Genomic DNA, 24102 nt, shown 5'->3' with positions numbered 1-24102 from the left:
GTGCACAAGTCGCTGTTAGAACCAACAGTGTCGCAAATACTTCATGAATCTGGTGTAATACATTAACAAGCGGGATTAATGCCAGAAAAGTGGCGCAGCAGCTTTACTGAATTTCCTCCTATTTCTTTAACCACTGTGTAAATATATGTATATATATACAGTATATATATATATATATACACACACACACTATATTACCAAAAGTATTGGGATGCCTGCCTTTACACGTACATGAACTGTAATGGCATCCCAGTCTTAGTCCATAGGGTTCAAAAATGTATTTGGCCCCCCTTTGCAGCTATAACAGCTTCAACTCTTTTGGGAAGGCTGTCCACAAGGTTTAGGAGTGTGTCTATGGGGATGTATGACCATTCTTCCAGAAGTGCATTTGTGAAGTCAGGTACTGATGTGGATGAGAAGGCCTGGCTCGCAGGATCCGCTCTCATTTATCCTAAAGGTGTTCTATCGGGTTGAGGTCAGGACTCTGTGCAGGACAGTCAAGTTCTTCCACCCCAAATTCGCTCAGCCATTTCTTTATGGACCTAGCTTTGTGCACTGGTCAAAATCATTTGGAGGGGGGATTATGGAGTTGGGTTGTTTTTCAGAGGTTGGGCTTGCCCCCTTAGTTCCAGTAAAGAGAACTCTTAAGGCATCAGCATAACAAGACATTTTGGACAATTTCATGCTCCCAACTTTGTGGGAACAGTTTGGAGATGGCCCTACCTGTTCCAACATGACTGTGCACCAGTGCACAAAGCAAGGTCCATAAAGACATGGATGAGTGAGTTTGGGGTGGAGGAACTTGACTGGCCTGCACAGAGTCCTGGCCTCAACCCGATAGAACACCTTTGGGATAAATTAGAGCGCAGACTGCGAGCCAGGCCTTCTCGTCCAAGATCAGTGCCTGACCTCACAGATGTGCTTCTGGAAGAATGGTCAGACATTCCCATAGACACACTCCTAAACCTTGTGGACAGCCTTCCCAGAAGAGTTAAAGCTGTTATAGCTGAAAAGGGTGGGCCAACCCAACATTGAACCCTATGGACTAAGACTGGGATCCCATTAAATTGCATGTGCGTGTAAAGGTAGGCATCCCAATACTTTTGGTAATATAGTGTGTGTGTGTGTATATATATATATATATATAGCCTAAATAACAAAGCTTAAAGGTTAACTCCACTTTCCTGGGGGAAAAAAATGTCAAATAAAAAAAAAACAATATAGTGTATACAATTGCGACACAAATCATATTGTAATTTTGTAATTGAATGGTATTAAAAATTACCTTTACTTTTCAATCGGCAGCCATTGTAGCTTTCTGAAAATGCAATGCAATATGGCTACCTGGAGCTTTACTGTACACAGAATGTGTATTGACCACACCCCAGAAACATCATTTCCTGCTTGTGTGATTGGCTCACTGATTTTCCCAGAAGTCTGCACTAAGACACAAGTCAGATTTCTGGCATCCCCTGCAACAAAAATGTTAGTTTTGGTGAGATACTCCCTCAGTAGGAACATGTCTAAAGGGATGCAGGCCCAGCTGCTTTCCTCATTAGTGCTCTGCAGCTGCCACAGCTGATTGATAATTATGAAAACACTACAATTAGACCCACTCAGCACAGGAGAACAGAGGAACAAACATGAATTTCTTCAGAATAACAAAAGGAAGGAATCTGTAACAAAGTTTGTTATAATCCTTGCAATGTACATAGATCACCCAGAGGGAAATGCTTTTTTCTCAACAAAAGTGGAGTTACGCTTTAAACACAAAATTAAAGACAAACGCCAGGAAAAAAAAAGATATTTTCTAACTACTGTGAATGAACAAGAGGAGGGGAGGGGTGGGTAAATGATAGTATCTCCCCTTGTCCATTCACAGAATGAAGGAGTGCGGCAGCTCTGATACCTGCAGCACCAAAAGTACAGAGCAGGCAGTATTTTCAGGCATGAATTCAATTAGGGTTTTTACCTTGCACCGCCGCAATCAATACCTAGGATAATTATCATTTAGCCCCGGTTCACATTAGTGCGATCACGGAGATCACATGTAATTCGGAGTGCCCTGCTCCTAAATTGGTAAATTATATACCCCAAATTGGTGTATATCCCTCGCGCCTATGGTGGTCCTATTGTGAGGAGGGAGGGGGGATTGGGGTGTGGGGGGTGGGTTGGGAGTGGTGATAGCAGCTGCTATAGAGTAGGTAGTAGTTGAAAGAGGGAAAACCCCAAATAGTGGGATTTATTATAGCGCTTGCTGGTACTACTCAGGGATGGGCAATTGCTTGTCTATACCCCGGATAGTGGAATTTAGGCCATCAAAGTGGTATAAATATAAATAAATTATGTGTGTAGCACGTGACTGTGTTACAGTATTATTCACAATTGATATTGTATAAAATAGATCACACAGAAATATATTCCACAGTAAAATGATGATAAAAATTCACAACAATAAAAAATACACAATAAAACCTAGTGTGTCATAAAGTGCATATAAGTGCCAAAAAATATAATAAAATTGTGCCAAGGAATGTCCAAATTGACAGTTCATAGGTGACTTTAGTGCATAAATGGAAAACTTTGGTGCCAGGTAGATAAAGTGCAGGTGCTTAGTGCTGGGTCCAACTGCTGGTACTTGGGCGTGATTATTATGGATTAATGGGGGGTATGCACTCACCAGATGTAGTGGGTCTTAAGTACCGTATGGCAAAAAGACCTTCAGGGCTTTATGGCCTTCTGGGCCTAAAAAGGTATCTGCTGGGCCTTGTAGTCCCTCTGCGGTCTGGGATCGCTCTCCTGGATATCCTCGGTCCTCAGGGTCCGTTTTAGGGAAAAATAAAGTGCTCCAGATAGTGCAGTACCATTAAAAAGTTGCCTTTATTACGTATTGCTATTGCACAGTACAAAAAAGTTACAGATGGTGCCTGTGAGTGGAGAGCTGTGCAATAGCAATATGTAATAAAGGCTACTATTTAATGGTACTGCACTATCTGGAGAACTTTATTTTTCCCTAAAACGGACCCTGAGGACCGAGGATATCCAGGAGAGGGATCCCAGACCGCAGAGGGCTACAAGGCCCAGCAGATACCTTTTTAGGCCCAGGAGGCCATAAAGCCCTGAATGTCTTTTTGCCATACGGTACTTAAGACCCACTACATCTGGTGAGTGCATACCCCCCATTAATCCATAATAATCACGCCCAAGTACCAGCAGTTGGACCCAGCACTAAGCACCTGCACTTTATCTACCTGGCACCAAAGTTTTCCATTTATGCACTAAAGTCACCTATGAACTGTCAATTTGGACATTCCTTGGCACAATTTTATTATATTTTTTGGCACTTATATGCACTTTATGACACACTAGGTTTTATTGTGTATTTTTTATTGTTGTGAATTTTTATCATCATTTTACTGTGGAATATATATCTGTGTGATCTATTTTATACAATATCAATTGTGAATAATACTGTAACACAGTCACATGCTACACACATAATTTATTTATATTTATACCACTTTGATGGCCTAAATTCCACTATCCGGGGTATAGACAAGCAATTGCCCATCCCTGAGTAGTACCAGCAAGCGCTATAATAAATCCCACTATTTGGGGTTTTCCCTCTTTCAATTGCTCCTAAATTACATGCAATCTCATGTGCCGTGTGAATTTCAGCCATTCACTTTGTATTGCTGAATTCGCACCGCATCCGCACTAGACTCGCACATGAGGCTTTTTTTTATTCGCAGCAGAATCGCATCATATAGTGGTTCACACTAGTGAGATCCGATTCTGTGAGAACTTCAGATCGCACTGCGATATGCAACCGTAACTGGGGGTGTCGTTAACTTTTAATTGACACCCCCTGCGTGTTGCATATGGCAGTGTGAACTGCCAGAGGTGCGAATGCGATGCGGGATCACGCTGCATATTCGCAGCGTTCCCGCATCGCACAAATGTGAACCGGCACTAAAGGTCATTTTCTCTGTTTTTTTCCTGGAATTCCACTTTGAAAATCTTTATTTTAGCCATGTGATGGTAATGTTCAAATCTCAGTGGATTGTCACATATTTTAAAATAAATATCTGTATCCTGGTGTGCAAGCTTTGTGAATTGAGAATACCTATATGTAAAAATAGATACAAGATAAGATAACTTTTCTCTTCTAATATGCCTTGTCACATGGTATGAATTCCAGGGAACGCTGGTGGATACACTGAGAGAGACACAGCCTACATCACACATGGGGGTCCCAAGAGTATGGGAAAAGATCATGGAACGGATTAAAGAGGTGTCAGCACAAGCAAGTACATTGAAGAGAAGAATGCTGTCTTGGGCCATGTCAATGAACCTGGAAAGGAATCTGAGTCCACCAAGGAAGTATGTAATATAATTCAGCCAATCCCTTTACATACAAACACCTGCTATTGTGAAACAAGTTTAGTTTTTTTAGTCAGTCTTTTAGTATAATCTGCCTTGTTCGAATTGTCAGTAGAGTTGTGAATAATGAAGCTTAAAGTTATGGTAAAGTCTTGTTTCTTTTTTGTTTTGTTTTGTTTTTTTTAATGACAAACATTTTAAACTTACCTCCTCTGTGTAATGGTTTTGCACAGAGCAGCCCGGATCCTCCTCTTCTCGGGTCCCTCGTTGCTGCTCCTGGCTCCTCCCTCCCATTGAGTGCCCCCACAGCAAGTAGCTTGCTATGGGGGCACACGAGCCGAGCTACAGCTCCGTGTGTCCATTCAGACACGGAGCTGCCATTCAGTCCTGCCTCCTCTTTCTCCTGATTGGCTTACTAACTTTGATTGACAGTCACGGGAGCCAATGGCACCGCCGCTGTGTCCCAGCCAATCAGGAGGGAAAGTCCCGGATGGCCCAGGGACTCATGGACATCACTGGACAGAGAGGGGGGGGGGACAGGTAAGAATTAGGGGTGCTGGGGGGGCTGCTACACACAGAATGCATTAAGATAAAAAACCTTCCTGACTTTACAACTCCTTTAAGAAGACAAAAAACAGGGCCACAGACACCAAAAAGGATATCTATAAAGTTATTTTAGATTTTTAAATTGTGATTAAATATATATGTAGAGTATATAGTAGGGTTACACCGATACCATTTTTGTATTGGCAAGTGCAAAAATACATATACAAAATATAATTGGTGCAAATCGCACTGCACAGAAATGTGTGTTTGTGTGTGTAGATCTATTGGGTAGTTTAGACCTCACAAAACTCAGCAGAGGGAGCGCCGTTCCTGTAAGTAGGTAGAGACAAGTTCAAAGCAATAATCATTTATTGGAAAACTGAACAGACTGAGGACATTAAGGGAGGGAGATGGTAGTATAAGGCCCCTTTCACACGGGCTTTCCGATCCGATCCGCCTGTCAGTTTTTCAGGTGGACCTGATCGGATGCTCCATGCAGCCCTATGGAGCGGCGGATGTCAGCAGAGACATCTCCGCTGACACACACTGCTATCCGATTCGATCCGGTCCATGAAATCCGGACGGATGGAAACCCTATTTTCCATCTGTCTGGAGGAACAGATCAGATAGGATCGGATGAAAACGTACAGGTGGTCCGTTTTCATCCGATCTCCCCATAGAGGAGAGCGGGGATCTGACAGCTCCGTCTTTGCACACAGAGCGGAGACGGAGCTGTCATCCGCCTGCTCAGCGGGGATCGGCGGATCGTTCCCCCGTTGAGCAGAACGGACTCCATCGGGCGCACTACCTGTGTGAAAGGAGCCCAAAGAACAAAAAGAGGGCGCACTGGCCTTGTGCATTACCCAAGTAAAATGTATTAATAGGAACAGTGATGTTATTAACTAGCAAAGGGTTATTCTTTCACTTCTTTCAGGAGCATGCCCTGACATTGTCAGACATGCATAGAAGCACGTGGGGGCCATACAAACTACTGAGGACCATTTTGAGTTGCTTCAATTAAATTTCAGCAAAATGGACTAGCCTACTGCATCATTGATTCACTTTGGTTTTCGGGGTGTCTTTGAATTCAGCCCTCTGTAGTTGATCATTTTCATTTCCATCAAACAATGTGGCATCCTCTTGTTCCTAACACATTACCCAGTCCATATCAGTATATATATATCCAGCATGATATTTTTCCCCATTGAGATTTGATGTGTTTTCAAAGTGTTCCTTTAATTTTTTTGGGCAGTGTATATCCAGAGACCACTCTCAAACGCCCACTTTTTGTGTACTTTTCTGCAATCTTCAAGAAGACCTCCTTTCACACTTTACCAATTAAAACCATTCATATGCCATATAACTGATAGGGGCCTTACAGCCAGGGACACTTCATGTATGTGGACCAATTAAATATCCAGAGGTCAGTCTGCCATATATAGCCCTTAAATCAAATTATTGATTTCCACAGCAATGGTAAGAAAGCCACTAAGGTAAATACTTATCAGTCCCAATGTATGGATCCAGTGGAAGGGTAAGGTAATTGTAAAGGGTCATGCCTGAACGGTTTCGTCAGATCCAACTGGTTGCAACGGGGACACAAGTAAAAAAATACTTTATTAGAAAAGTAGTAAAAAGATTAGAAACTCTGTTTGTATTTGTTTTGTGTATGCCTATTGGGAGGATTTCCTTTCCTGTGTGGTCTTTGATACTCTGTCTAACAATGTCAAAACACATTTTGGCTGGTGTTCTCCTTTAAAGCATAAACACACACAAAAAAATTAGTTTTGAATGGAACTGTTCTAGTAAAGCTTGAACCCTAATAATATTTGCATGTACCAAAACCAACATATATTTGTTGGTTTGTTTAATTAACTGCTATACTCATAAGACATTAAAGGATATGTGCATGTGGCTTCAGAGCCATGGGATACAAGTTAAATGCAGAGAGTAGAAGCCCTAGGGAAATTTATCTGCATTCTAGCCATGTTTGTTATGTATTTAGAATGCATGTGAACTGTTATTTTAATGTATTGGGTTCACATTACTTGGTTATTGATTTATAAATTGAGAAACAAGCACCTAAAACAAAGTAGAGTTGGACATGCTGTTAAAAAAATGTTTAATAGAGTGTAATGTGGTGCCTTCCATTAACCACTTTACCACTAGAGCATTTTGCTGTCTTACGTCTGGGCCACTTTTTGCGATTCGGCGCTGTGCGACTTTAACTGACAAATGCGCGGTCATGCGACGCCGTACCCAAACAAAATTTACGTCCTTTTTTTCCCACAAACAGAGCTTTCTTTTGGTGGTATTTGATCACCTGTGCGATTTTTACTTTTTGCGCTAAAAACAAAAAAAGAGCGTTTATTTTGAAAAAATAACAATATTTTTAACATTTTTTATATGAAATTCCCCCCAAAAAAGATGTAAAAACCAATTTTTTTTTTAATTTTTGGCCAATTTGTTTTCTGCTACCTATGTTTGGTAAAAAAAATCGCAATAAGCGTATTTTGATTGGTTTGCGCAAAAGTTATTGCGTTTACTAACAAAGGGAAAGATTTATGTCATTTTTGGTGTTTTTTTTTTTAACGAGTAATGGCGGCGATCTGCGATTTTTTTTGCGGGACTGCGACATTGCGGCGGACAGATCGGACCCTTGACTGACATTTTTGACACTTTTGGGGGTACCAGTGACATTACTGCAGTAATCAGTGCTATAAATATGCACTGTTACTGTAAAAATGACACTGGCAGGGAAGGGGTTAATTTTATTGGAGAGGGAGGGGTTAATATATGCCTGGTGCTTACTGACGTGTGGGGGGGGAGGTGACTGAGTGAGACAAGGACTGATCGGATGTCCAGCTATGCTGAACAGTCCGATCTGTCACTCCCTGTCACTGAGGAGATCCGCCCGCTCTGTTTACACAGGCGGGCGGATCTCCAAACTGGATTCCCCGACGATCGGGGCAGAGCAGCGGCGATCGCCGCTGCTCCTCCCCTGGCCCGACTCCCGCTGTGAATGAAAACAGCGGGAGCGCGCCTCCAGAGGCGCGCGAGCGCCGCCTACAGGGGGAGGACTCTGGCGACGTAGGTCTACGTCGTCAGGCCTACAAGAGCCACTTTGCCGCAGTAGTACTACGGTACTCAGCGGTAAAGTGGTTAAGCAATCCCAACACAGCTCTGCAATGTCAAATTCAATATTCACATATTTATGTGAATGCTAAATTCCACTTCATCATTTTTCCTTTAAGTTTTTAAGTTCAACTTTTCACAAAAAAATGAAAAGAAATTAACACCCTATACCCACCCTAACCCCTGGTTCACACTGCACCCCATACCCTCCCTACCCCTCTGGTTCACACTGTACCCTATACCCTCGCTTAACACCTGGTCCACACTGCACCCTATACCCTCCCTACTAGGGATAGACCAATATGGTTTTTTCAGGGCCGATACCGATATTTTGGTCACAACGTATCGGTATCGGCCGATATGGGCTGATATTTTATACATTTAAAGTTTTGAAAAATAAAGACAATTTTTGACACAAATCTGGTACTGAACATGTTAATTTTTGTTTAATGCTTAATGGCTGGCTTGCTGGCTGTCGCCCTGTGGTGGGTGGCTGGCTGGCTGGCACCCTGTGGTGGATAGCTGGCTGGCTGGCACCCTGTGGTGGGTGGCTGGCTGGCACAGGGGCTGTGGGTGGCTGACTGGTACAGGGCCTGTGGGTGGCTGGCTGTTACAGTGCCTGTGGGTGGCTGGCTGGCTGGTACAGTGCCTGTGGCTGGCAGGTGCAGGGCCTGTGGGTGGCTGGCTGGTACAGGGCCTGTGGGTGGCTGGCTGGTACAGTGCCTGTGGGTGGCTGGCTGGTACAGTGCCTGTTGCTGGCTGGTACAGGGCCTGTGGATGTGGGTGGCTGGCTGGCACCGGGCTGCTCTGGGTGGGGCAATATCGGCCAGTTCTGGGGCCGATACCGATATATCGGGGAAAGTGCATATTAGCCCCAAATATATCGGCCTTGCCGATAATCGGTCTATCCCTACTCCCTACCCCCCTGGTTCACACTGTACCCTATACCCTCCCTAACCCCCCTGGATCACACCACACCCTATATCCTTCCTACCTCCCTGGATCACACTTCACCCTATACCCTCCCTACCCCCCTGGTTCACACTGCACTCTATACCCTCTCTACCCCCCTGGTTCACACTGCACCCTCCCTACCCCCCTGGTTCACACTGCACATTTTACCCTTCCTACTCCCCTTGTTCACACTGCACCCTTTACCCTCCCTACCCAACTGGTTCACACTGCACCCTATACCTTCCCTACCCCCTGGTTCACACTGCACCCTATACCCTCCCTACCCCCTTGGTTCACACTGCAAACTATACCCTCCCTACCCTCGTGGTTCCCACTGCACTTTCCTCCATGGGCAGTTAGCTGTCACTGCTGGTATGTAACCACTTTGACAAACATAATCGCTCTGATCCATCCCAGAAGCCCTAGGGGAAAATGGGTCAGAAGGGGAGGAGTTAGTTTACTTTTTCATTTTCTGTGAAAAGGTGAACGTAACACTTCAAATCCCAACTCTGGCAATTACAAAATAACTACCTTTGCAGTGCCCCTCTTCCCTTCCCAAACAGAAACTCTAGGGTATGAGACATAAGGTGTTTTTACATACCTTACCCTTTGCTCCGGCAGGCTTTGTCCAACTACATGACCAGTCCCCTACTGCTTCCTCTTTAAAGCCAATAGCCCTGAATTGTACATAAGGTCAGTGAGGGACTGCCCACAAGGAAAAACAGAGAAGAGTGCCAGAGACTTTACCCAGGGAGGGAAGAGTTAGAGTTGAGTTTTAATATGTCATTGTTCTGACCATTTGAAACCTAAATCTCCATTGCCTTGCTTTCAATCCTCTTCTGGGTTAAATGATGACCTGTGTAATTTTGCCATTCTGTGGTCCCAGGTTGTCATGGACAAACCTTGTTAGGGTGTGTGACCACTTCGACATTGGCTCACCGTACAATACTGCAGAAAGTGGCATTTATATGCTGCCAGTGTACTACCACTTACTCTGAATGGTACCCCAATCCATATATTAAAAATAAAACACTCCCATTATAGCACACCGCATTGCCTAGATGTGAATGCTATGTGTGTTGTGGTGCTCTGGGTACAGGAGCATTATTTGTGCACTGAGGCATGTTCGGAGCCCATTCAGAATATATAGGCTGGCCTAATGCGACAAGCCTTGGCTCAGAAATAAATGTAAATTGGCCCTATGTACCAAAATCAATATGTTCCTTAATAATTTGACAAATCATTGTACTTTTAATTTTTATGTAGCTAGAATATTTTAATCAGATGGGTTATCATGTGTTCTTAGTGGTGAACTGAAGCTGTTTCTCCCAGCTGTGGCTGATTACCTGGTCCTTTCCAAAATTCGGAAGATGCTGGGATTTTCTCATTGCCAGAAACACTTCTCAGGTGCCGCTCCTATCTCTAAGGAAACTCTGGAATTCTTCCTTGGCCTTAATATCACACTTTATGAAGCTTATGGTATGAGTGAGACTTCAGGACCTCACGTCATGTCCAACTCTGATACTCATCGCTTCCAGTGGTAAGAATACCTCATATACCTATTCTTAGCAATCTTCTACTAGACCTTCTATTCTTTATTTTCCACAGGCTTTTTAGTCCCATCACTCAGGAAGATATAAAACAGCTGAATTTCATCAAGATTTATATTCATAAACAAATCTTGTTGTATTATTAGTGAACTCCAGGAATATATTTAACCACTTCAACTCCAGAAGGTTTACCCCCCTTCATGACCAGGCCAGTACATTTAACTGACACATTTAACGTGCCACACTGTACCCAAATATAATTGATGTCCTTTTTTTCCCACAAATAGATTTTTTGGTGGTATTTGATTAGCTCTTTTTTTTTTTTTTTTTGTGCTATAAACAAAAAAAGACCGACAATTTTGAAAAAAAAAAAATATATATATTTTTTTACTTTATGCTATAAAACACCCAATAAAATTTTAAAATTTTTTTAAAATTTAAAATTTTTAAAAAATCTAATTTCTTTATCAATTTAGCCCAATATGTATTCTGCTAAAAAAAATCCTATGTTTCGGTCTATCTGACACCACCAGGTTGCACCTCAGTCTGTTCAGGAGCTCAGTGATGCCCTGATCCAGATCTGGGAGGAAATACCCCAGGACACCATCCACCGTCTCATTTGGAGCATGCCCCAACGTTGTAAGGCATGAATACAAGCACATGGGGGGCCATACAAACTACTGAGGACCATTTTGAGTTGCTGCAATGAAATTTCAGCAAAATAGACTATCCTACTGCATCATTTTTTTCACTTTGATTTTCGGGGTGTCTTTGAATTCAGCCCTCTGTAGTTGATCATTTTCATTTCCATCAAACGAAGTGGCATCCTTTTGTTCCTAACACATTACCCAGTCCATATCAGTATAGATATCCAGCATAATATTTTTCCCCATTGAGATCTCATGTGTTTTCAAAGTGTTCCTTTAATTATTTTTGAGCAGTGTATATAGTGTGCATAGAGCAGAGCACATTACTATAACTAAAGTGCAATGCTTGTTCTAAACAAACAGAAGTGAGGGAGAAAAGGAGAAGCTTGAGCGCACATAGAGGACATTACAAGGGGGCAGACAAGACCTTAAGAAACAATTTCATGAAAAGTAGATTACAGGGCAATTGTGTAGTGGATGTGTAAAGATTTTTTTGGGGGGAATAAAGCTGGATACACACTATACAGTTTTCTTTAGAATGTTTCCTTTAGACTTACCAAAACCATATAATATGAGGTCAGACCTAAACACCTAAACACTTTTTGTATGCAATCAGGCAGCCCCTTGCACAACATAGTTGAAGGTAAATCTAAAGGAAATCTACCAACAAAAGTTGTATAGTGTGTATCCAGCTTAAGGAAATTGCTTGTGCCACTTTATTTATTATCAGAGTGCCATTATAGAGGTTCTGTTTACATGTGTAGCGTTTGAGAAGATACAGTGCCTTGTGAAAGTATTCGGCCCCCTTGAACTTTGCAACCTTTTGCCACATTTCAGGCTTCAAACATAAATATATAAAACTATAATTTTTTGTGAAGAATCAACAACAAGTGGGACACAATCATGAAGTGGAACGAAATTTATTGGATATTTCAAACTTTGTTAACAAATAAAAAACTGAAAAATTGGGCCTGCAAAATTATTCAGCCCCTTTACTTTCAGTGCAGCAAACTCTCTCCAGAAGTTCAGTGAGGATCTCTGAATGATCCAATGTTGACCTAAATGACTAATGATGATAAATAGAATCCACCTGTGTGTAATCAAGTCTCCGTATAAAAGCACCAGCACTGTGATAGTCTCAGAGGTCTGTTTAAAGCGCAGAGAGCATCATGAAGAACAAGGAACACACCAGGCAGGTCCGAGATACTGTTGTGGAGAAGTATAAAGCTGGATTTGGATACAAAAAGATTTCCCAAGCTTTAAACATCCCAAGGAGCACTGTGCAAGCGATAATATTGAAATGGAAGGAGTATCAGACCACTAAACTTTCAGCTCATACAAGGAAAAGACTGATCAGAGATGCAGCCAAGAGGCCCATGATCACTCTGGATGAACTGCAGAGATCTACAGCTGAGGTGGGAGACTCTGTCCATAGGACAACAATCAGTCGTATACTGCACAAATCTGGCCTTTATGGAAGAGTGGCAAGAAGAAAGCCATTTCCTAAAGATATCCATAAAAAGTGTCGTTTAAAGTTTGCCACAAGCCACCTGGGAGACACACCAAACATGTGGAAGAAGGTGCTCTGGACAGATGAAACCAAAATCGAACTTTTTGGCAACAATTCAAAACATTATGTTTGGCGTAAAAGCAACACAGCTCATTACCCTGAACACACCATCCCCACTGTCAAACATGGTGGTGGCAGCATCATGGTTTGGGCCTGCTTTTCTTCAGCAGGGACAGGGAAGATGGTTAAAATTGATGGGAAGATGGATGGGGTCAAATACAGGACCATTCTGGAAGAAAACCTGATGGAGTCTGCAAAAGACCTGAGACTGGGACGGAGATTTGTCTTCCAACAAGACAATGATCCAAAACATAAAGCAAAATCTACAATGGAATGGTTCACAAATAAACATATCCAGGTGTTAGAATGGCCAAGTCAAAGTCCAGACCTGAATCCAATCGAGAATCTGTGGAAAGAACTGAAAACTGCTGTTCACAAACGCTCTCCATCCAACATCACTGAGCTCAAGCTGTTTTGCAAGGAGGAATGGGCAAAAATTCCAGATTCTCGATGTGCAAAACTGATAGAGACATACCCCAAGCGACTTACAGCTGTAATCGCAGCAAAAGGTGGCGCTACAAAGTATTAACTTAACCACTTAAGCCCCGGAAGATTTTACCCCCTTCCTGACCAGGGCCTATTTTGCAATTCGGCACTGCGTGACTTTAACAGACAATTGCGCGGTCATGCGACGCTGTACCTAAACAAATTTGACATCCTTTTTTTCCCACAAACAGAGCTTTCTTTTGGTGGTATTTGATAACCTGTGTGATTTTTTGATCATGCGCTATAAACAAAAAAAGAGCTTCAATTTTGCAAAAATAACAATATTTTTCACATTTTTTATATGAAATTCCCCCCAAAAAAATGTAAAAATCAAGATTTTTTAACATTTTCGGCCAATTTGTTTTATGCTACATATGTTTGGTAAAACAAATCGCAAAAAGCTTATTTTGATTGGTTTGCGCAAAAGTTATCGCATTTACTAACAAAGGGAAAGATTTTGGTCATTTTTGTTGTTTTTTTTTTAATGAGTAATGGCGGCGATATGCAATTTTTTTTTGCGGTACTGCGACATTGCGGCGAACAGATCGGACCCTTGACTGACATTTTTGACACTTTTGGGGTTACCAGTGACATTTCTACAGAAATCAGTGCTATACATATGCATTGTTACTGTAAAAATGACACTGGCAGTGAAGGAGTTAACTGTATTGGAGAGGGAGGGGTTAAGTGTGTCCTAGGGGCGTGTTTCTAAATGTGATTGGCTGTGGCTACTAGTGTAAGAACAGAGATCAACGGTCCTACATAGTAGAACTGTGTGATCTCCATTCTTACACAGGGAAGAATGACAGGTGGCTTTGTTTACATTAGCCGCCTGCCTTTCTTCCGGTGTAACGGAAGATCGCGAGTGCCCGGCGGACATCGGGTCCGCCGGGCACACGCGCGGGGGGGTCTGTGACCGCGCGGGAGCGAGAGCGTGCCTCCGGCGGCGCGAGCTCGCTCCCTAGAGCCTCACAGGCTAGTGACGTAGCCCTACGTCGCTTTGCCTGTGAGGGGCTGACCGCCACAGTAAATAGTCGTGCGGCGGTCGGCAAGCGGTTAAGGGGGCTGAATAATTTTGCACGCCCCAATTTTTCAGTTTTTTATTTGTTAAAAAAGTGAACTATCCAATAAATTTCGTTCGACTTCATGATTGTGTACCACTTGTTGATTCTTCACAAAAAATTACAGTTTTATATCTTTATGTTTGAAGCCTGAAATGTGGCAAAAGGTCGAAAAGTTCAAGGGGGCCAAATACTTTCGCAAGGCACTGTACCTACAGTATATGACAGACACAGCTGGAATCTACAATATACATACCAGCTGTAACATTGTAATATTCTTTTTTTTAGTTCATGTTACTATGGAAAACAAGTCCTTGTGTTGGCATGAATGGATGCTTATGTCAGCAGATAGCTAACCTGTTACCCCCTTCTATACAATGCTTGTACTGAACATCTAACAATGAAGTCCTTTTCACAGCTGTGGCAAGGCTGTGCCCGGATGTCAAATGAAAATAATTAACAAGGACTCAGATGGAAATGGAGAAATCTGTTTTTGGGGCCGGACAGTCTTCATGGGATATCTGAACATGGAAGAAAAGACTAGAGAGGTTTTTGATGAGGATGGCTGGTTACATTCTGGAGACATTGGCAAAATGGACACTGATGACTTTCTGCAGGTGACTGGCAGAATCAAAGGTATCTCTTTCAAAATGTCTTTATCAGGTTTTCAATGAAATGTAAATACTTTCTGTAGAAATATGAGGCTGTCACTGGCTAGGGTTATGTGTGGACCTCCAGGGGTTCAAAAAAGTGTCATGGCCTGGTAACAATGTCTAACCCAGTTCCTACATCCCCCCTTTTTAGTTACAACACTTACTAATTTTACTTTTATTCAACCAAAGACATTTGATAAACCAATCTGATTTTAGAAGATCCTATGCTTAATAGCCACACATCTAATTGTAAAAATCAAGAAATTTTACCAGACCATGCACAGATCCTCAACTTGAATTACCAGGCTGGAGATTCCTTTAGACAGGCTGATGGTGATAGAAATGATGGGGCGTTGCAGCTCACCTAACCCTCCACTGGGTGGTGCACAAAACTCTATACAATGAAAAAAGAAGAGAGCATACAGCCACCCTACCATAACACCATTTTATTGAAAAAAAAAAAACACAGCCATATAAAATGTCACTCACAATTGGAGATGGATGATGGATGTCACGCATAGAAGTTCAATTCCAAGTGTCCCCAGAGGAGGACGAGCGGCTAGCGGGACCTGCAAGAGAGAGTCGCTCTCTTTCTGGGGACACTTGGAATTTAACTTGCATGACATCCATCTCCAATTGTGAGTGACATTTTATATGGCTGTGTTTTTATTCAACAAAATGGTGTTATGCTAGGGCGGCTGTGCGCTCTATTCTTTTTTCATTGTATACACATCTAATTGTACCCCATCAGTATTTTGACCTGCAGCACAGATGTATGTATTGGCAGACAGAACCAGCTACTATTCATATTCTAATCTGAGCTACTGTGTTCATTGGTATCCGTTAAATAGCCGGATTATAATAACACAATAGGGTTCTTTGCTGTGCCAACTTTCGGAAAGAGAGCTAATACTAAGGTATGAAGTGAAGGGTTCAAGTACTCAAGTATTTAAACACACACTAGCATACTACTAGTAAATACATGGGTAACTTGTAGAAACTCCAGGAATAAGGCTCCATTCACACCTGAGCATACAGTTTTCAGGCGTTTTATCAGGCGTTTTTTTGCAAGTGTTTGGAGGCAGGCATTGACATCTAACAAAAACGCTTGTAATCTGCCAAAAAAAGAAGCTTGTGTACTTATTTGAGCTTCAGGCGTTTTGCTTTAGGTGACAAAACACTCATATGTGAACAGGGGCCATTGAAATTAATGTGATTTTGTTTGTTAGGTGTTTTGAGAATTTAGAGATGAGCGTTTTACGAGCTCAGGTGTGAACAGGGCCAAATGGGCCATTACACACTATAAGATTTTCTGAAGACTTTTTCCTTTAGGCCCCTTTCACACAGGCGGACCGTTCAGATCCGTTTTTTGGCGGATCTGAACGGTCCCCCCATGCATTCCTATGGGGCATCGGATGTCAGCGGAGACATGTCCGCTGACATCCGACCCAATCCGTCAAATCTGGACGGATGGAAACCCTATTTTCCATCCGTCCAGCGGATTGGACTGGATGGCATCGGATGAGAACGGACCGATGGTCCGTTCCCATCCGATTTCCCCCATAGAGATGCATGGGGAACTGACAGCTTTGTCTCCGCACACAGCGCGGAGACACAGCTGTCCTACTGCTGCTCAGCGGGGGATCGGCGGCTCGATCCCCCGCTGAGAAAAACGGACTCCGTCCAACGGACGGAGTGTGTGAAAGGAGCCTAATGCCCTGTACACACTATCAGATTATCTGAAGACTTTTGTCTGCAGACTTACCAAAACCATATAATATGAGGTCAAACCTAAACACTTTCAATTTGTATGCAATCTGGCCGGCCCTTGCACTACATAGAAAAGGTAAATCTGAAGGAAATCTAACCACAAAAGTTAGATAGTGTGTATCCAGCAACTCAAAGCATCGTGCATTTGACTTACTTCTAGTCTGCAGCATTATGACACATATACACAGGCATCAGAGGGTTGCTCTGTCCCAGAACTATCACTACTCCAGGATGTTGGTTAAAGCAGTATTTAACCCAAAAGCAAACATTTTTTTAATTGCATCTTATTCTTAGATGTGATTACCAGTAGTTTTCTTTTTTGCTTTATTTTCTTTTTTTCACCCGATGATTTTACTTGATTTTCAACAGAACAAACTCTCCTGCAAGATTGTTGAGACCAACCATTTTGCACTGACAGGGGTGCTTACAAATAATCACCTTTTATTTATTAATGTAAGACCTTTAGAACCCATTCACATTAGCGCGACTTGTCAGGCGACTTGTCAGCCTGACAAGTCACGCTCAGTCTCGGTCCATTGATTAGCACAGGACCCGTTCTAATAGGAGGGACACAAGTTGCTCCTACTTAGAAAAAGGGTCCTGTACTACTTTGGGGCGACCTGGAGGCGACTTGCATAAACTTCCCAAAGTCGGATCGCGCCAGTCTGAATGGGCTCTTATCCCACAAATAAAAAAAAACTATTGCTGTAGTGTGAGCAGGAGTTTGGCTTTAATTCGTTAATATATCTAAATCTTGTATTCCATCTAACACTCCCCTCCTCCCAGACTGACAGTGTTGCTGCTCAAAGGTGTCTCTGTTGCTCTTTTATCCAGAGTGGAGGCACTCTAATACAGGAGGTGTGTTACTGGCCAGATCCCCAGGTGAGAACAGAGGGGGAAAAGCCTACAAAAGAAAACTACTGCAGCTACCATGTTTAAAGATTGCTAAACTGCAATATATTACATACTTGGTTTTGAGTTTATTGCCACTTTATTGGGAACTATGAGACCACACAGGTTCCTTTTAAGAGCAGAACACAAACAAATCCAGAAATGCCGAGCTCCCAGTAAAGGCCCGTACACACGTACCGATCGTCGGCATACAAACGTCGGCGGACGAAAGATCTGCCGATTGTACGCGTGTTAGTATGGTGCCTCCGACAGATGTCTGCGCACAATCCGCGGACAAAAGTCTTTCTTGCAAACATGAAAATTTTTGTCTGCGGACACCAGAACGGACGATTGTTCGCCTGTCAGTACAGAATTCGGCCGACAGACCGCAGATTTGCAAGACTGGGCATGCTCAGAAAATAAAAAACACAGGGAAAGTTAACCATTACATGACATCACTTCTGCAGTCAGCTGAAGTCTGCAGACAAAATTCTTGTGCTGTCCTTGTGCTGTCTTTGCACTTTTCAACAGACACCGACATCCCGGGGAGAAAAGACGAACATTTGTATGACGACGATCTGCGTGTGTGTACGGGGCTTAAGGCTTCATGTACAGTGACGGGACGTTTAAAAACCTCTCCTGAACGCTGGCACTTGACAGCTAGTAACTGACGGTTAAAAAAAAGTCAGTTTTGCAACATTTAGAAGCGTTTTTACATTGTAAAATGGTCAGAACGCCAAATGCTTGTAACAAACTTCCATCTGAATGCATTTTTTTTGCTTTAAAATTTTCTTTTACATTGTAAAATGGTCAGAAATGTATCCCCCATTGAAAACATCTATAAACAAAATGCTTATAAATGAGTTACTGTGTTTAGATGCATTTGCACTCTGTTACAAGCATTTGGCGTTTCAAATGCCAATAAACTTCCATCTGAATGCATTTTTTTTGCTTTAAAAAAAAAAAAAAAATGCCACCAAACTCAACTGCCTCTAAATGAGTATAAACGTCTAAGGCTCCATGTACACGGGACGCTGGAAATGGCCGTTTAGGAGCAGTTGGGCGTTTTTTTCAGAAGCCCCTGAACCCATCTACATTTTATCTTATCTGTCCATGTACACCAGGTCGTTTACAGTCATTTGCAGGCAGTTGCGTTCAGGGACTTTTTTTAGAACGCAATTATTTGCGTTCGAACGTGTGTTTCCCGGCGTTTCAAACGCACAAACGTGCGCGTCTGAACGCGATGACCCGCGTTTAGCGTTCGCGTTTTTCCATTTTAAAGGGGAATCATTTTTTTGACCTCTAGGAACGCTTCTAAACGCAAACGCCGCTAAACGCGGGTACAAACGCGACCGAACGGACGTTTCAAACGTCCTAAAAATTCCAGCATTCAAAGGGACTTTTAACAACGTCCCGTGTACATGGACAGATAAGATAACATAGAGGAGAGTTCAGAACTGCTGAAAAAACGCCCAACAGCTCCTAAACGTCTGTTTATCAGCAGCAATGTACATGGGGCCTTAATTTCTATCATGCATGCATGCTTATTTGTTTTGATAATTGTTAAAGACTGTTGAAACTGCAAATACAACATAAAGGGCGCCTGATTTATGTAACTACATTTAAAGTTCACATAGACATTGACCTTGTTCAATAAAAATCCACAACCACACTGTCCAAGCATGCTCACATCTTATTCAGTTACCCCCTAGCTGTGTGTTGGTAAAATATGCCTAGGGGGTGTATCCATCCAAATGCATGTAAAGATGCATTTGGATTATTGTTTCGGATTTTTGCACAGGTCCAAAGACATACAATTATTTCATATTGTGATCACTGACAGGTAGATTGGGTGACAAATATTTTTCCCTCTATGCATCCCAGTTGCAAGGTTTCTTGCATTTTAAAGAGGGTGTAGGATATGCTGTCAGACTAACAGTATATTTACAGTATACACACACACGTACAAACACCAATTTGGTAAAAAGCTAGACGTTTACACTAGGACACGCTTCACAATAGAAGTATATAGAGCCAATGTAATGACAAACTCTTCCTCTGCTAATTCTATTAATAAGGCAAATGGACAGCTTTTCAACACCCAGGCCATATACTAATAGGATTCATCCTCGGCACCTCTAGGCCCTTTAAGGTGTTTTCGATGGCGGGGTGTATGCTCACATGACAGCCTCGATCGGCGGTCACATGATCGTAGAGCTCCCGATCGCAAGCAGTGCGCGCTCTCAGCCCAGCTGTTTTTATAATATTGCATGCAAATATTTGGCCACTAGGCACCAAGGCCAACCTGCTGAGAGGCCGCATATTTGCGTGCTGTCAGCACCAAGAGGTTAAAAAGAATTTGACCAGCAAATTATTGTATTTGTAATCATTGGCCAAATAGAGATTAAATAGTTTACTATTATAAACAATTATAATGCCTTACATAATACATCAGTGCTTTAAAAAAATAAAAAAGGCATGCCTTAGAGCAGGGGTTCTCAACCTGTGGCCTGCAACCTCAAAGCAGGAAAGCGAAGTCCAATGGCATGGTGGGTCATCAAGCCCAGGTCGCAATAGTACTTTTTTTCCAAGTACTCTCCGATACCAATTACCAATACCTATCACCTAGGAAGAGTAGGTAGAGTGGTGGTTTGGGTGATAGTGCCCATTATCGTGAAAATGCCTAGTATCGGCATCGGTGCAACCCTAATCACTATCAATGGGTTGCTGATCTGCCATCCTAGAGCATCAGAGTGCATGGAACCGGTGCAAGCAACAGAGGAAGCAGGAAGTCACATAAGCTGATGCTTCCTCTATAGCGACAGCTTCTGTCCAAGGCAGAGTTATATCAAGTGCACTTTGCCTGGGACCTTTCTAGCAGTCTGAAGAGCGATGCCAGAAAAAGTTGGAAGAGAAAAAGGTCTGTATATTAAACATCACATACACTGTTTTTTTGTAGTGGCCATATTAGCACCTATAAAAGGGTTATTAGGCTGCTTTTACACTGATCAGCAGGTGCAGTGCACTTGTGGCTTTCCGGTGGGTTAGCTGCGCTGAGCAATAGACTTCTATTTGTTTTGATGCACTTCAGAACGTGCACCACACCCGCAGGATGTAATAGAAGTCTATGGCTCAGTGCAGCTAACCCGCAGAAAAGCCACAAGTGCACTGCACCTGCGGATCAGTGTAAAAGCAGCCTAATAACCCTTTTATAGGTGCTAATATGGCCACTGCAAAAGTACAGTTATGGCAAAGTGCAGCTAACCCACAGATGCTCTGCACCGCAGGGCATCAGTGTGAAAGCAGCCCTATAGGGGGCTTGGCCCACAACCAGGAACATCTGCCTTAGAGTATTTGCAGGTCAAGCTTTTTACAAAATTGGTATCTGTGCATGTATACATGCACAAAAACATGTATAGAATATCTACAGGATATCCACACATATTATTTTGGTATTATACATGTTCTACTGGCAGATAAAGCTGACTACATTTATGTTCTTTCCAACAGAGCTAATCATCACTGCTGGTGGCGAGAATGTACCACCCATCCCTATAGAAGATGCCATTAAAGGAAAAATATCTATTGTGAGCAATGCAGTGCTAATTGGGGACAGGAGGAAATTTCTGTCAATGCTTTTTACTCTGAAGGTATTATATGTTTTTGCAGCTTACTATGGTCACTTATGATGCACAGTACATCGTAATATTCTTCTCTCCAGTGCACAGTAGACCCAGAAAGCATGGATCCCACTGATAATCTGACCCAGGAAGCAATACGGTTTTGTAATGATGTGGGCAGTAAGGCCACAACAGTGATTGAGATTGTGGGGCAGAAGGACCAGGCTGTATATAGAGCAATTCAGGAGGGTATAGACCAGGTCAACAGTGAAGCGGTTTCAAATGCGCAGCGTATTCAGAAATGGGCAGTCCTACCCAAGGATTTTTCAATATCAGGAGGTGAAATGGGTGAGTAAAAACACATTGTACTGTCTTATGCTGGGAAACTAACCCATCCCTCTCTCCTCATCCATATTAATCTTTTTTTTGGGACACAGGAAGACTTTCACTTATGAGTATACTGCCACCTAGAGAGGGGTTTTGTAGCAAAGCAGTACTGAGATCACGATCAAAAACATAGGGGGTTGGGACCTGTACCCCTCACTGAAATCCAAAAAAGGTTTTGCAGTGTGTACAAATCCTATTTTCCTTCTCGTTTATTGAGGGACATAAGAAGTCCTTCACCTTGGGGACATCTAAAAAGTCCAACTGAGGGGTGGGCAACCAGCAAACTAAACAGAGCAAAAACATAGTAAACTGCACTGAAGCTGGCATACGATTTTGCAACCTCCACTTGGTAAAACAAAAACCGTGCAAACAGAGACCACGTGTTAGCCTTGCGTTGGGAACTGAAGCATGATGCTGAAAGAGCCAGAGACACTCACAATCAGTGAAGTAAATCTTGACAGGAGCAACTGGCCCTACAGAGTCAACTGGAACCTGAACCCCAGCCAAAATAGAATAGGACCCAAATGACCTAACAGGATTTATCCAGGTTGTAAAACACCTCGACTCTTCCGATCCCATCACAGGTCAATGTCTAGAAAGGTTGACAGCTCAGACTTTCATTTTGTAGAGGCAAGGAGAAAAAGGAGAACCCCTTGAGGGTGAAGGAAGTAGAATTACCTAGAAGTCATCCAAAGGGCTGTTCCACTTTCTGAGAATACAGAGCGAACCAAACTTTGAGACAAATGCGGGGTGGTATGTGGGAACCCTCTAAAAAAGATCTTAAGCAAGGGGACAGAAGGTTAACATACTGGCCAATAGCATATAGAACAGGCCAGACTTGACATCGCTGAGCTCTAGTTTAATCCTGTTTGTAAGAAAGAAGCCCCCCCCCCCCCCGGGGCAAAGTCCTATGCTAGACCTTGTGGGATAATCCTTATCTTGAGTACCATAAATCCACTAACTCTAACTCAATAGCTGGAGGATGGGTAACTCCTGAACTGAGGACAGGATGCTCTACTCCAATTTGTTCACTGGATGCCAGGGCATAGTTCTGAGAATTTAGGATTTACCCCAATCATTGAAACATCTGGCCAACCACAGACATTTTGTCCAACTGAACCCCCACCTACTGTATTCTCCATAGGAGTTTGCCTTATTATACCATAATAGGAGCCCTTACCTAGAGCGCACAAGCAATGCCAGGATAACACTGAACAGTAATCGCACTGTGTGGACAGGAACCCTGTAGGTGCACATACAGGTGCATCTCCAATCAATCAATCTCAAAGAATATCATCAAAAAGTTAATTTATTTCAGTAATTCAATTCAAAAAGTGAAAGTCATATTATATAGATTCATTGCACACAGTGATATATTTCAAGAATTTCGGTTTTAATTTGAGGATTATGGCTTACAGCTAGTGAAAACCCAATCTTCAGTATCTCAGAAAATTAGATTATTACATAGGACCAAAAAAAGTATTTGATCCCCAAGCAAAACATGACTTCGTACATGGTGGAGAAACTCTTGTTGGCAAGCACAGAGGTAAGATGTTTCTTGTAGTTTGTGACAAGGTTTGCAAACATCTCAGGAGGGATTATGACCACTCTTTTTTACAGATCTTCTCGGAATCCTTAAAGCGGAGTTCCAGCCATTTGACTCACCTGTCCAACGGTCCAGCGATGCGGCCGCCCGAAGCCTCGATCCTCTCCCTCGGCATCACTGCTTTGGGCACCCGGCTGTTACAGTTTGCGGCTTCACAGCCGGGTACCCACTGCGCATGCGCGAGTCGCGCTGCGTGCCGTGATTGGCCGGCAATCTTCTGGGACCTCTGACGTGTCCCAGAAGATTGCAGAGAGGAGAACTTCCGCTCAGGGCGCCGCGGCGCTCCGAGCGGAAGTGGGAGCGGGTACCTGTCAAAACTAGGTACCCGCTCCCCCCCAAAAAAAAAGAAATGCCAAATGTGGCATGTCAGGGGGGTAGGAACACCTAAAGCGGAAGTTCCACTTTTGGGTGGAACTCCGCTTTAAGGTTTCTTAGCGGTCGCTTGGCAACTCGAAGTTTCAGCTTCCTCCATAAATTTTCAATAGGATTAATGTCTGGAGACTGGTTAGGCCACTCAATGACCTTAATGCGCTTCTTCTTGAGCCACTCCTTTGTTGCCTTGGTGGTATGTTTTGGGTCATTGTCATGCTTGAAGACATATCCATGACCTATCTTCAGTGTTCTGGCTGAGTGAAGAAGGTTCCTATCCAATATTTTACAATATATGACCCCATCCATTGGCCCCTCAATGCAACAAAGTCAGCCTGTACCTTTAACAGAGAAACATCTCCAAAGCATAATGTTTCCACTTCTGTGCTTGACTGTAGGGATGGTGTTCTTAGG

The 24102-nt window shown here is 42.8% G+C and overlaps 1 protein-coding gene across 2 annotated transcripts in view; it reads left to right on the top strand.

Annotated features, from left to right (window-relative positions):
- ACSBG1 (acyl-CoA synthetase bubblegum family member 1) overlaps window positions 1–24102 on the top strand; it is a 109536-nt gene that overhangs the window by 78186 nt on the left and 7248 nt on the right. For both annotated transcript variants that reach the window (XM_082253084.1, XM_082253083.1), the window contains 5 exons: window positions 4202–4383; window positions 10325–10558; window positions 14811–15028; window positions 21217–21356; window positions 21428–21674. In XM_082253084.1, coding sequence (XP_082109210.1) covers window positions 4202–4383; window positions 10325–10558; window positions 14811–15028; window positions 21217–21356; window positions 21428–21674 — 1021 coding nt within the window. The remainder of the gene's footprint in view (window positions 1–4201; window positions 4384–10324; window positions 10559–14810; window positions 15029–21216; window positions 21357–21427; window positions 21675–24102) is intronic.

This window comes from Pelophylax lessonae (genome assembly GCF_965119305.1).
Source record: "Pelophylax lessonae genome assembly, chromosome: 4".
Taxonomy (NCBI): domain Eukaryota; kingdom Metazoa; phylum Chordata; class Amphibia; order Anura; family Ranidae; genus Pelophylax; species Pelophylax lessonae.
Note: the sequence above shows the minus strand (reverse complement) of the source record. Positions and strands in the feature narration are given on the sequence as shown.